General features: G+C 37.5%; 1 protein-coding gene across 6 annotated transcripts in view; it reads left to right on the plus strand.

Annotated features, from left to right (window-relative positions):
• TDP1 (tyrosyl-DNA phosphodiesterase 1) overlaps positions 1 to 12,994 on the plus strand; it is a 160,912-nt gene extending 147,918 nt beyond the window's left edge. For all 6 annotated transcript variants that reach the window (XM_069085970.1, XM_069085974.1, XM_069085969.1 and 3 more), the window contains exon 16: positions 12,464 to 12,994. In XM_069085970.1, coding sequence (XP_068942071.1) covers positions 12,464 to 12,537 — 74 coding nt within the window. In that variant the 3' untranslated portion in view covers positions 12,538 to 12,994. The remainder of the gene's footprint in view (positions 1 to 12,463) is intronic.
• The last annotated feature ends 250 nt before the right edge of the window (positions 12,995 to 13,244 follow it).

Consider the following 13,244-nt stretch of genomic DNA (forward strand, 5'->3'; position numbering starts at 1 on the left):
GGGAACGAAAATGGAAAATATTGGAGGGGCTATAGGAAAAGAAGTACCTTGATGTACTGTTGGTGAACCTGTGAATAAGTGCAACCATTCTCAAGATCAATTTGAAGTTATATATTAAAAGCTGCTAAATAGTGTATATGCCCTTTGACCTACCTATAGCACAACCAGAGCTGTGCCCAAAAGAGATCAAGTAAAGAGGAAAAGGTCCTATATATACAAAAACATTTTGTGGTGACAAAAAAACTGGGAACTAAGGAGAATACCCATCAGTTGAAAAATTACTAAACAAATTATGGTATATGAATGTGATGAAATTCTATGGTGCTGTAAGAACTGAAGAAATGGATGATCTCAATCACACATGAACTACAAAAATAGAAAAGGAAGGGATACTACCAAGCATATTTTATGATTAAAAACAGGGAGAAAGCTAATATAAGTTCATGTGTCTTACTATTAACCTAAATTTTAGAATAAAATTATCAAAGAGGTAATATCAACATGCCAAGAAAATTATACAGTATTACTGAGTTTCTGTTATACCAAGAATGCAAGTTTGGTTCAGTATTAGGAAAAATATAAACAAATTAGACCATAATAATAATGAAAAATAAAAATCACAATTATGTAGATGCAATGAAGGCATCTGACAAAGCATAACACCAATTTAAAATCACTAAAAAGCATTGGAACAAACAGGCCTTTTCTTAATATGTTCTAAAGCCATGACCCAGATATGTTATGAAGATAAATTGGAGGAATTCTCAGCAAGATCAGGGGTAAGTCAAGGGTGTCTGTGAAAGAAATAAGCAGGCAAATAGGAAACAAAATCACTTTTTTTGCAATAATATGATGGTTTACTTAGAAAACCTTAAAGATTCAACTAAATAAGCTTAAACCAGCAAAGTAACAAAATATATGATGAACCCACACAAACATCTGCCTTTCCTAAATTATTAACAAAACTCAGTAAAAGGAGATAGAAAAATCCATTCAAAATAACTTTAGAATCTACAAAATATTTAGTAGTCCAACAACTAAGGCACACAGTAAAGGAAAACAACTATAAAACATTTCACATAACAACTAAATAATTTGAGAAATATTCATTGCTTATGTTTGGGCTGTACCAATATAATAAAAATACCAAAGCTACCTAAATCAATTTTGCATTTAATGCCATAATAATTGAACTATGAAAAGATAGTTTTTTAAAATAAAAAGAATATTCCCCAATTGATAAATGGTCAAAGGAATGAACAGGCAATTTTCAGAGGAAGAAATTAAAGATATAATCTGTAATCATATGAAAAAATGCTCTAAATCACTATTGATTAGAGAAATGCAAATTAAAACAAGTCTGAGGTGCCACATCACACCTATTAGATTGGCTAACGTGACAAAACAGAAAAATGATAAATGTTGAAGATGTGGGAGAGCTGGAGCACTATTTGCAATGTTGGTGGAGTTGTGAAGTAATCCAACCATTCTATAGAGCAATTTGGAACTATGCCCGTAGGGCTATAAAAATGTGCATACCCTTTGACCCAGCAATACCACTTCTAGGGCTATATCCCAGCCCTAGAAAAGGACCCATATGGACAAAAATATTTATAGCAGCTCTTTTTGTGGTGGCAAAGAATTGGAAATGAAAGGAATATCCATCAGTTGGGGAATGGCTAAACAAGTTATGGTGAGTGAATATGATGGAATACCATTGTGCTTTAAGAAATGAGAAGCAGATGGACTTCATAATAATCTGAAAAGATTTATATGAACTGATGCTGGGTGAGAGGAGCAGAACCAGAACACTGTACACAATTACACATACATCGTATCTGTGATGACTGACTTTAATAGACATGGCTCTACTCAGCAATTCTGGGTTCTAAGACAACTCCAAAAGATTCATGATGGAAAAGGCTATCCACATCCAGAGGAAGAAGTACAGAGTCTGAATGTAGATTGAAGCAAACTGTGTGCATGTCCTCAATCTCTCTCTCTCTCTCTGTCTCTCTCTGTCTCTCTCTCTCTCTCCCCCTCCCCCATCTCTCATTTTGATTCTTCTTTCTCGTGGTTCATTCCATTGGTTATAATTCTTCTTTACAACTTCACTATTGTGAAAATATGTTTAATGTGAAAGTGTATGTAGAACCTATATTGGATTACATGCAGTATTGGGGAGGGCGGGAAGGGAAGAAATTTTGGAACTCAAAAACTTGTGGAACTATGTTGTAAACTACAAAAAATAAATTTAACAGGAAAAAAAATTTTCTGGAGGAATAGAAGATCAAGAATCTCAGGAGGAATAAAGAAAAAAAATACTAGGGAATGAAGGGCTCTTAATATAGCATCTCAAACTATATCGTAAAACAATAATTATTACTACTTTTTGATGCTAGTTTTTAAAAAAATAGAAGTCAGTCAGCGGATCAGATTTTATATGTAACATAAAGAAATATGCAGGCATAGTGACATATTTGATAAACCCAAAGACCTCAAATACAATTCAGCAAAAACTGAGAACATTAAGAATCAGTCTGGCAGAAATTACGTATGGACCTACATGTCATACATATACCAAGACACACTCTAATTGGATACATGACTTGAATTTTATAAAAGGTCCCATGCATCATAGAAAAATTGGAAGAGCAAGGTTGGAAATACCTTTCACAGCTATAAACGGTGGAAGAATTAATGACCAAATAAGTGATAGAAGATTGCAGAAGATAAAATGGACAATTTTGATGAAAATTTATGTTTTTGCAATGGTAAAGTGTAGATAAAATGAGCAGGGAGGTGGTTATGTCAGAAAAAATGTCTTTCAGCAAATGTATCTTATAATGATCTGATATCAGAGAGCTATGTGGGACTGATTAGAATCAATAAGAATGAGCTATTTCCCAGTAAATAAATTATAAAAGGTTATGAACTGAAAGTTTTTAAAGGAAGAAAGGCAAACTTTCGTCAGTAAAATAAAATTCATTGTTCAAATCACTAGTAACTAGTAAATGCAAACTAAAATAACTCTGAGGTTCCTCTGCACACCCATCAATTTGCAAGGATGACAGGAAATCCATAATGACAGTAGTTGGAGGAACTGGGAAAAACAATCCTTCTAATGCTGGTTGGTAAAGCTGCAAATTGGTCTAATCATCTGGAAGACAATTTGTATCTGTACCAAAAATGTCAACAAAATGTGTTTACTTGTTACCCCAAGGAGAGCTAAGAGAAAGGAAATGGACTTAGGTACACAAAAACACTTATTATAATAGCTCTTTGTTATAGCAAAGAGCTTAAAACTACTGAAGTGTCACATCAGTTGGGGAATGCCTTTTCAGATTGTATATGAATATGTTGGAATATATTTTCTCTGTTAACAGAGAAGGAATGGTTTCAGAGAAAACTGGACAATCTTGTATAAACGAATTAAGAGTTATATGAACAAAACACAGAGACAAATTTATACAATAACAACCACATTGTAAGTAAAAATAACTTTGAAACACTTAAAGCTGTATTCAACACAATTACCAAACCAGAATCCAGAGGATTGATGTAGGAATATGCTAATCCTGACTGAGAGGTGATGGACTGAAAATACAGAATGAGGATATTTTTCTAGACTTGGAGGTTTGTTTTGCTTTACATTATATTTTTGTAAATATCCAATCACTTCACTAAGATTGTCAAATTTATGGGCATATAATTGGGCAAAATAATTCCTAATTATTGTTTTAGTTTCCTCTTCATTGGTGGTGAATTCACCCTCTTCATTTTTGATACTAGTAATTTTTTTTTTAAAGCAATCAGGGTTAAGTAACTTGCTCAAGGTTACACGGCCAGTTATTTATGGGTGTGGTGCTACGTATCAGAGCCCAGATTTGATCCCCAGGTCATCCTGACACTGGAGCCGGTACTCTTACTCACTGAGCCACCTGGCCCGCCCCTAAGCAATTGGGGGTTAAGTAACTTGTTGAAGGTTACACGGCCAGGTGTTTTCTGGGTAGGTGCTAAGTGTCTGAGCCCGGATTCTATCCCCAGGTAATCCCAACACTGGGGCTGGTGCTCTTACTCACTGTGCTACCTGGCCACCAGATACTAGTAATTTTTACTATATATATTTGTTAAAAAGAATTTTGCTTTCCTTTTAATTTGGGGGTAAGAGGAAAGGTAGGCAAGGAAAAAGGGAACTACATTTGAAGCATTTTTAAAAATGCAATAAAGAGAACAGAAGGAAGGCCAGAAGGAACAAAGACAAGATGAACAGCTTTGAAAGTTATGCATTGAATTTATCATAGACCAACAGGACCAAACTATAAATCCTGTGTCATCTTATGTATGGAAGTGCTTATTTTGAGACTCATTAATTTCAGTAGAAAAAATTTTTTTTAAATATTTGACACTGCAAAATGGGAAATGGACAACAAAATGGTGCAACACTAATTTTAATTTACGCAGAAGTGTACTTGATAGAAATCTGTTGCTGCCATAAAAAGACCAAAAAAGCCTTGAAATCGCCGTAGCAAACGTTTGACTTACTTGCCAAGCAGAGGGAAATGGTGGCCAAACCCATTTAGAATATAAATTAATTTGTAAAATCTTCTGGAAAAGGATAATGGATGATTATTAGCAGTATCATCTTATAAAATAGAAAGAAGCAATACAAAATAAAGCCAGTTTAAAGAAAGCTTAGCAAGAGATTCACTTAGGTGAAGTCATCTCAAAGACATTTAAGGACAAGAAATAGAAAAAAAAAATGAGAAAACATCTGCAAAGATTACTTTAACAAATGTTTTCACTATTAAGGACAGTGCAGCTACCACACTTGTACTCTTAATGTCACAGTCTCAGCTATGCTTATAGGGGGGATAGAATTGGCACTAAAAGAAATAAAAAAGGGGAGGAGCAGCCAAATTGGACCAAATGTATATAGGGACAATCTGCTGAGTTAATACAATTGTGAGGGCATTGAGGGATCAGTATGCAAAGTCTAATGGATGGAAGTTAGGAAACTCAGGGAGGGAAAATCTTGGACCTCGTTACTCCTTCAAAAAGGCAGCTGAGAAGTCATTAACAACTGCCACCTTATATACCTAGTCTTCCATTTGTACAAAATCTTTATGAAAGTCTTCAATCCATGAATTGAGGGCATCCTCAATTAGAGTATTAGTAAGGAACAAATGGATTTTCCAGAGCTACAATTAGCAATAGAGCACATCTTTACCATTTACCATTTGACTGAAAGTTATAGAGAATATAAAATTCCACTATGATTACTATTTGTTGATTATTTTCTTTTAGCATTTGTTTCAGCAGAGTAAAATAGTGCCTTAAATGCCCTTATCCAAAAGGATTTCTATTTTTGGATGTAAGCATAAAAAATCATTCACAATTCCTTGAAAGATACAACAGAAAGAACCCAGTTTGATGGTTCTCTGATCATAGACAACAAGCAAGGCTCAAAATAGGCAGATATGTATTTACCAAAAAAAGTGAAGGAGGGAGATTCAGCACAGACCATAAGTGAAGAGAAATTCTCTGTTGATTGTGATGTCCTCATATGCTGTGTTTGTGGATGACATTGTATAGGGTTTTTTTTTTTTAATGCTTTATTAACTTCTGATTTACATCATTCGTTTCCGCCAGATTTTGAGTTACAGATTTTCTCCCTGTTTTTCCCCCACCCATCCCCCCAAAACAGCAGTCCCACAGGATATCCCCACCTCCAATCTGCTCTCTCCCATATTTTCTCCCAAACCTGTTTCAACTTTTCCAGTGGATCTCTATGCCTCAGTGCCTGTATATCTTTTTTTTTCTTAATAACATGTAAGATGGTATTAATAATAGTATATATATATATATATATATATACACACACACACATATATATACATATATTTGAATATTTTATTTTAAAACTTTCAATTCCAGATTCATTCCCTTCCCCCCCTGCCACCCACCCCCACTGGGGAGACAAGCAGTTCAGTATAGGTTGTTCATGTGCGGCTAATGCAAAACAATAACATGGTAGATGTATTGTAAAAGATTGACTATATTTCCCTCCCTCCTATCCCCCCTCCCACTTGTTCTATTCTCTACTTTGATCCTGTCCCTTTTCAAAAGTGGGTGCTTCCAACTTCCCTCCCCCCCAGCCTGCCCTCCCTTCCATCATTCCCCCTCATATTCCCTTCCCCCCCTATTCTCCTGGAGGGTGAGATCCCCTATTTAGTGTGTATTTCCCTCCCTCCTCAAGCCAGATTCAATAGGAATAAGGTTGACCCATTCCCTTTTGCCTTCCTATTCTTCCCCTCCATTGTAACGATTTTCCCTTGCCTCTTCTGTATGAGATAGTTGCCCCACTCTGTCTCTCCCCATCTCCTCTCATTATATTCCTCTCACCTCTTAATTTCACCTTTTAAGTATCATCCCTTCCTGTTAAATTGGTCCCGTGCCCTCTATCTATGTATACCTGTAAACGTATATACACGCATTCACATATGTATTCATATGCCCGCATACCCTCATATAAAGACATATATATATATATACATATATATTTCTAATTCCTTCAACTACTGAGAAAAGTTTCATAAGTTACAATTATTGTTTTTCCATGTAGGAATGTTAATAGTTCAACTTTGGCCAGATGGCTCAGCAAGCAAGAGCACCGGCCCCAGTGCCGAGACCCGGATCAAATCCGGGCCCAGACACTCAGCACCACACCCAGAAACAACAACTGGCCGTGCAACCCCGAGCAAGCCACTCAACCCCAATTGCTTTAAAAAAAAAAATAGTTCAACTTTGATAAGTTCCTTATGATTTCTTTTCCCTGTTTACCTTCTCATGCTTCTCTTGCTTCTTGTATCTGAATGTCAAATTTTCTATTCAACTCTGGATTTTTCAGCAAGAATGCTTGAAAGTCCTGTATTCCACTAAATGATCATATTTTCCCCTGAAACATGATACTCAGTTTTGCTGGGTAGGTGACTCTTGGTTTTAATCCCAGCTCCCTTGACCTCCGGAATATCACATTCCAGGCCCTTCGATCCCTCAGTGTAGAAGCTGCCAGATCCTGGGTTATCCTGATTGTGTTTCCACAATATTCAAATTGTTTCTTCCTGGCTGCTTGTAATACTCTCTCCTTAATCTGGGAATTCTGGAACCTGGCCATAACATTCCTAGGAGTTTTCTTTTTGGGATCTTTTTCAGGAGATGATCGGTGGATTCTTTCAACCTCTATTTTGCCCTCTTGTTCTAAAACATCAGGGCAGTTTTCTTTGAGAACTTCCTGGAGGATGCTTTCCAGGCTCTTACTTTGGTCATGGCTCTCTGGCAGTCCAATAATTTTTAAATTATCTCTCCTGGATCTATTTTCCAGGTCAGTGGTTTTTCCTATGAGATATTTCACATTGCCTTCTATTCTTTCATTTGTTTGGATCTGTTTAACAGCATCTTGATTTCTCATAAAGTCATTAGCTTCCATTTGCTCCAATCTAATTCTGAAGCAATGATTCTCCTCAGTGAGCTTTTGAGATTCTTTTTCCATCTGGCAAATTCGACTTTTTAAGGCATTCTTCTCCTCATTGCCTTTTTGAGCCTCCTTTGCCATTTGAGTCAGTCTGTTTTTTAAGGTATTATTTTCTTCAGTCAGGCTGTTGACTCTCATTTCATAATTTTCTTTCATTGTTCTCATTTCTCTTCCCAATTTTTCCTCCACTTCTCTTATCTGCTTCTTAAGGTCCTCTATGGCCTGTAACCAGCTTGTATTTTCCTTTGAAGCTTTTGGTGCAGGAGTTCTGACTTCACTGATTTCCTCCTGTTCCATGCCTTGCTCCTTCTTATCCCCAAAATAGGAGTGCGATGTTGGGATCTTCTGTCTGCTTTGTTTCCTTTGCCTGCTCATTTTGCCACTCAATGATTTGACTTTTGGGCTTTTTGCCACAGTAGGACTCTGCCACCAGACAGGGGAGTTTTCGTCCCAAACGCTGGGGTTTTCTCAGCTGCCGGAGGTATTAGATGGGTGCCCTCTCTGAGGTCTCCACACGCTCTGGCAAGCTGGACACACACCCCAGGACCTCCACCCTAGACTGCAATCCAGATCCAAGCAGGTTAAAGCAAGAGCGATTACCCCTCAGACTGGTGCTTGGTCCCCCTACACTCTGCAGGCCAGGAGCTGAAGCCGCCATGTGGCGCTGGCAGGCTGTGCCAGAGTTTCAGTGGTTTGTCGCCCCGGGGGTAAAAGCCACGCACTCCCACTTACTGGGTCCTAAAGTCCAGACTGCACTGGCCTCTCACCTTGTCCTTCTCATCTATGTATTGATAAATCTGGAAACGGCCACAGCTGCTGCTGATCTGGAGTCCCTCTGGCTGGCGGCTGGTCAGGCCCGCCCTGGGGCTAAAGCCTTGGCGTGGTGCTGGGCTCGGCTCCCAGAGCATTGCGCTGGCCGATTCCTGCCGGCCTGCCGGGCTGTTCTCAGCGGGAGGTTAGCTTCTCTGTGTCATTTTGTGGGTTCTGCAGCCCATTGTATAGGTTTTATCAAGCCCTGGAACCTTACAGAGAGAACCTGCTTTAAAAAAAAAAAATGGATAACCAGTCGAGATTTGCCTGAACATTCACATAGAAAAGTGGATAAAGAATATCTTTTGCCTGGATATTCCTGTGACAGTAATGTGCATTTGGATGGACAAGCCACAGAGATTGCCCATCAGTGTGTATATCTGGGACAAAGACTTTAAGTAGGTGCTTTGAGTACAGGAGTTGAAGAAGAGAATTGTCTGGATTCAGGAAATTGCAAAACTCCTTTGACTACAAGCTTAAAATGGAAACAAAGGCCCATCTTTTAAATACCGGTATTCTATATACCAAGAGTGTTAAATGGCAGTGCAATATAGAATACAACTCTTCCAAGAATTAAAAATTAATATCTTACAGAGGTCATTGGACAGGTATATGGTGGTCTTGAGCTCCTAAAGCAGTGCCAATGTAGAACTTCAAAGAAGGACAGGAATAAAAGATCATCATCAAGGAAATGATGATAGGAAGTGAAAATGGGCTATCACAATGACAAGGGATGACAAATAGCGAGAATATGTCCTCACATGTCGGGAGAAAGAAACAAAGTCTTCCAATATGTAGGATGAACGTCCTGTGACATTCTTATGAAAGGTCATGGGCAAGGGCACTGTGGATGAGTTGTGACCCATATCATTGATGGAACTTCTAAATCAGTAGGTTTACATTTGAATATTCAAGAGTCAAAGGTGGAAACTAGTACAAATAACCAGAGATGATGATAAGGGTACTGTTGTCATAACCAAAGATAAATGAGATGTTGAGATCATCTAAATAACCTAAATGATATCAATCACCAAGTATTTACTGAGAGCCCAGAATGTTCTGGACACTAGTGATACAAAGGCAAAAATTCTACTCTGAATAAAAATTGTTCAAAAAAATTCTAAATTTTTTTAAACCCCTTCTCTTAGGGAGGGAGATAACCATGCAGAACAAATAAAAAATAAATGGAAGCCACAGAAGAAATTAAATACAAGGTAGTTAGAGGTGGCAAGTCACCAGGATTCTCATTCTTTCCTTTGCATGATATTTAGTAATTTACATGGAGGCTGTAATTGCCTAGTAATAGTGACTTCCAGCTTAAAACTTCATGAATTATGTATTTTCCACTTGCCCAACAACTACCCAAAAATAAATAAATAAATAAGCTGTTTTCTCACAATGGCAAAAAGTGTTCACAGAAATATTTAGTGTTGTCTTCTTGACTGTGTTGATAAGATCAGACCTAAGAAATCTGGCTATTGCACACCTAAGTCAGATGCAAAATGCTGATTAATAATAGATCAGTGTCAACCGAGATGGCACCCACTAGTGTGATGTGTCATAGGATTTTCTCTCAGGACTTGTTCTGTTTAACTTTTTTATTTTTAAGTCACTGACTTGAATAAAGACATGGAAAACACTCTTACCTGATTTTGTGAGTGACAAAATTGGGAAGAATAGCTGGTTGAATAAAAGTATCAGGGTTTTAAAAGTAAGACCCGAAAGAGACACCCAGATTAATAAGATGCAATCTAACAGAGATAATGATAAAATCCTGTAGTTGTATTGAAAAGTCAGTTGCATAAGTTCAAGGTGGAAAGAGGGGATAGTTTAACAGTTGTCATTTTTCAAATTGTTTCTAATTCTTCATAACCCCATTTGGAGTTTTCTTGGCAAAGACCTACTCAGGAAGCTACAACCTTATATTGAAGTGACCCAAAGTGACCAGATGAGTACCTTGGAGAGAATTCACAATTCAGGTCTCAGACAGGCTTTGGGCTTTTTGACTGTTTTTTCTTTAATATTTTGGTACCCAATGGGTAGAGTGCCAGATCAGACTCATCTTCCTGAGGTCAGATGTGACTGCAGACACTAGTTTTGTGACCTTGGACAAGTGACTTCACCCTGTTTGTCTCAGTTTCCTCATCTGGCAAATGGACTGGAAAAGGAAATGGCAACACTCTAGTATCTCTGCCAAGCAAACCCCAAATAGGGTCACAAAGAGTTGGACACAAGTGAAAATGACCCAAAAAATCCAATACATTTAAGGTTCCATAATTTTATTGGCATGCATAGACTCCCCTGATTCAGGTCACAATTCCTCCATGTCTTAGTAAACAGTCAATATCAGTTGCTACGGCGGAAAAAATCTCATCACCCCTCAGTCAAACTGGTGACGAACCTCTCCAAATTTAGCGAGCCTAATCTTTGGATGCCAGACATACTGTATACTCAACAGCCAGACTCATTCTCAAGGTCTTTCCAGCTTAGCGCACAACCTGCCAGAGTTTGTGGTCCATTGGCATAGCATTCAAAATCCCAGAGTCACCCTCATGTCACATCAAGGCATCTGAGCAAGACTTTTTTTAGAGATTGTCATTAATAAAGATAGGAAAATTGTCCTCCCTTGCAAATCTTAATGCCAGAGAGTTAATACCCAAAGTCAAAAGTGTTGGCTTTGCATAAACAAATCAGCATCTGTTTTTTTTAAAGGGAGGCCATCAGAATATATAAGTGTGTGTGTTTAAATATTCACTGTGAGGATTCATAATGAAAAACAGACAGTCTGAAAAAACTTGGGGGGAAATGGCAGAGACTGTTTCTAATAAAAGAAGATTGATATAGTTGCTTTGGGTTTTTTTTTCCCTATTTAAACTATTAAATGCCACCATTCTTTTAGTGATTGAAAAATTGTATTGACCTCATTTAAAAAAAAAAATCACATTTTGGTCCAGCTATGGAAACATTAGTCAAGTGACATATTTTTTGAATTTGATCATTTCAGGCCATTATTTATTGGAAAGCAAATCCGAGTATGCACCGTAGTGGAGAAATAATAGAGTATTAATGGAGGGGAGGATAAAATGGAAAGAGTGGGGAATGGAAAATGCATATGTAAGGTACTAACTAGTGGAAGGGTGCGTGCTCCAAGCCCAGGCTTCCCAGTTATTTAAATTAGCATCTCATGACTCTTCTCTCTGTTCCTCTGGATTTTACCTTCAGCAGACACTAGGAACCAGCTCTGACAATCAGAGGCATATGTTTTTGATGTGGCCAGTATGGGAATTTGTTTTACTTGACTACAGGTCGAGGTTTTCTTTTTTTTTTTCTTTCCTCCTCTCCCTCTCAGGCTTCCTTCCCTCCCCCACAATGTGGGGAGGATGGGAGGGAGAGAAGAAAATAAAGACCCAAAGTGTCTTGACTTCTAGTCTAGTAATTTCTACTATAATAGCAAATGTCCTTGAAAGAGAAGCCTAGATTCTAGTCCTGGTTCTTCTATTTGCTCACTTTGTGACGTTGAACAAATTATTTCATACTTCTAATCTCTTCCTCAGCTGTAAAATGAGGTGATCCTTGGACTACCTTATCTCATAGAGTCATTGTGAGGGTACATTTAGGTAATAGCAAGTTCTGTTGAAATCTGATCAGTTCTTATTTTACTGTCTACAATTCTGGTACTGAATTGTACACAATGAATTCCATTTGTCATCCTTTTTTTTTACATGGCCCAAATCACTTAGTGCTCAGAAAAAGAATGTTCTAGGCTAAAAGTCAGTGATGGTTCTAAATTATAGTACAAACATTCCAAAGAAGTCTTGTATGAGAAAGAATGCGATTATTTTGAAGCATCTAAGATATCATTGAATGCACCAGCTTCCTCCAGTGTTTCAGACCAGTGCCTATCCTAGGAGACCTTTGATGATGTCCTCCCATAAATCTTGCTCAAGATCTCCACCCAAAGTTCTGTGTGAGACTATGAACAGCCCTTTTCAGATTCACATTTGGGGTTGTTCAGGGCAAAGCTTATTATGTCATATACAACAAACAGTAACGCTGAAGTGAACTTTCCCTTGAATTACTGAATTTTATAAAATTTTGTTCATCTTCTTTATGTTTCAGATCGTCCATGGATTTGGAATATCCCCTATATTAAGGCACCAGACACTCATGGAAATATGTGGGTTCCATCATGAAAAGCTTAAGGCAGTCTGAAATAGGGAAATCAGACAGACACAGAGCCCAGAAACTGGATTCTTTCTTATTCTTAGATATAGAATTACACTGAGAATATCCATTTAAAAAAATAATAACCACATGGAAAAAGTATTGAACAAGACAACTTTAAGAAAATCTGCCCAAGGAATTAAAGGTGATGGCTTTCCTTTATGTATTATTACTAAAACCACATATTTTATTTTCATTCACTTTGTTATACATACATTTTGAATTGAGGCTATTACGGTTTAAAAATGCTTAAAAGAAATTACATTTTAAAAGCACCTCCGTGTTGTCTACATTCAAACTTGTCTCAGCAGGTTTGAAACCCAAGTTGTTCATGTTTCTTTATTATGTTCCCACTGTCCACTGTGAAAGATGCTATTTGTACAACTGAAACTCCTAAAGAGTAAATAAATGATAATTTAGTTAAAATGTTTCTGTCAAACACATTTTGTCATCCTAGATTCTCCAGGGATTGCCTCAAATGTTGCTGTAAATATTGGTGGAATTCATTGCCTTATAATGTGACTGTTATTATTGTCAAAACCAGTCTGCTTTTTTAACTCACAGTAGCTGCTTGTCACCCATTCCCCTTATACAACTGGAATCCTTGATCTTTTTTTGTTCCCTAGGTCAGCTCCCACTGAGGCTCTAGCATTCTCGATCTGCCTAAGTTCTTAGA

This window comes from Petaurus breviceps, unplaced genomic scaffold (genome assembly GCF_028583685.1).
Source record: "Petaurus breviceps papuanus isolate PSGF00001 unplaced genomic scaffold, PetGlider_PUasm1.0 177, whole genome shotgun sequence".
In the NCBI taxonomy this organism is placed as follows: Eukaryota; Metazoa; Chordata; class Mammalia; order Diprotodontia; family Petauridae; genus Petaurus; species Petaurus breviceps.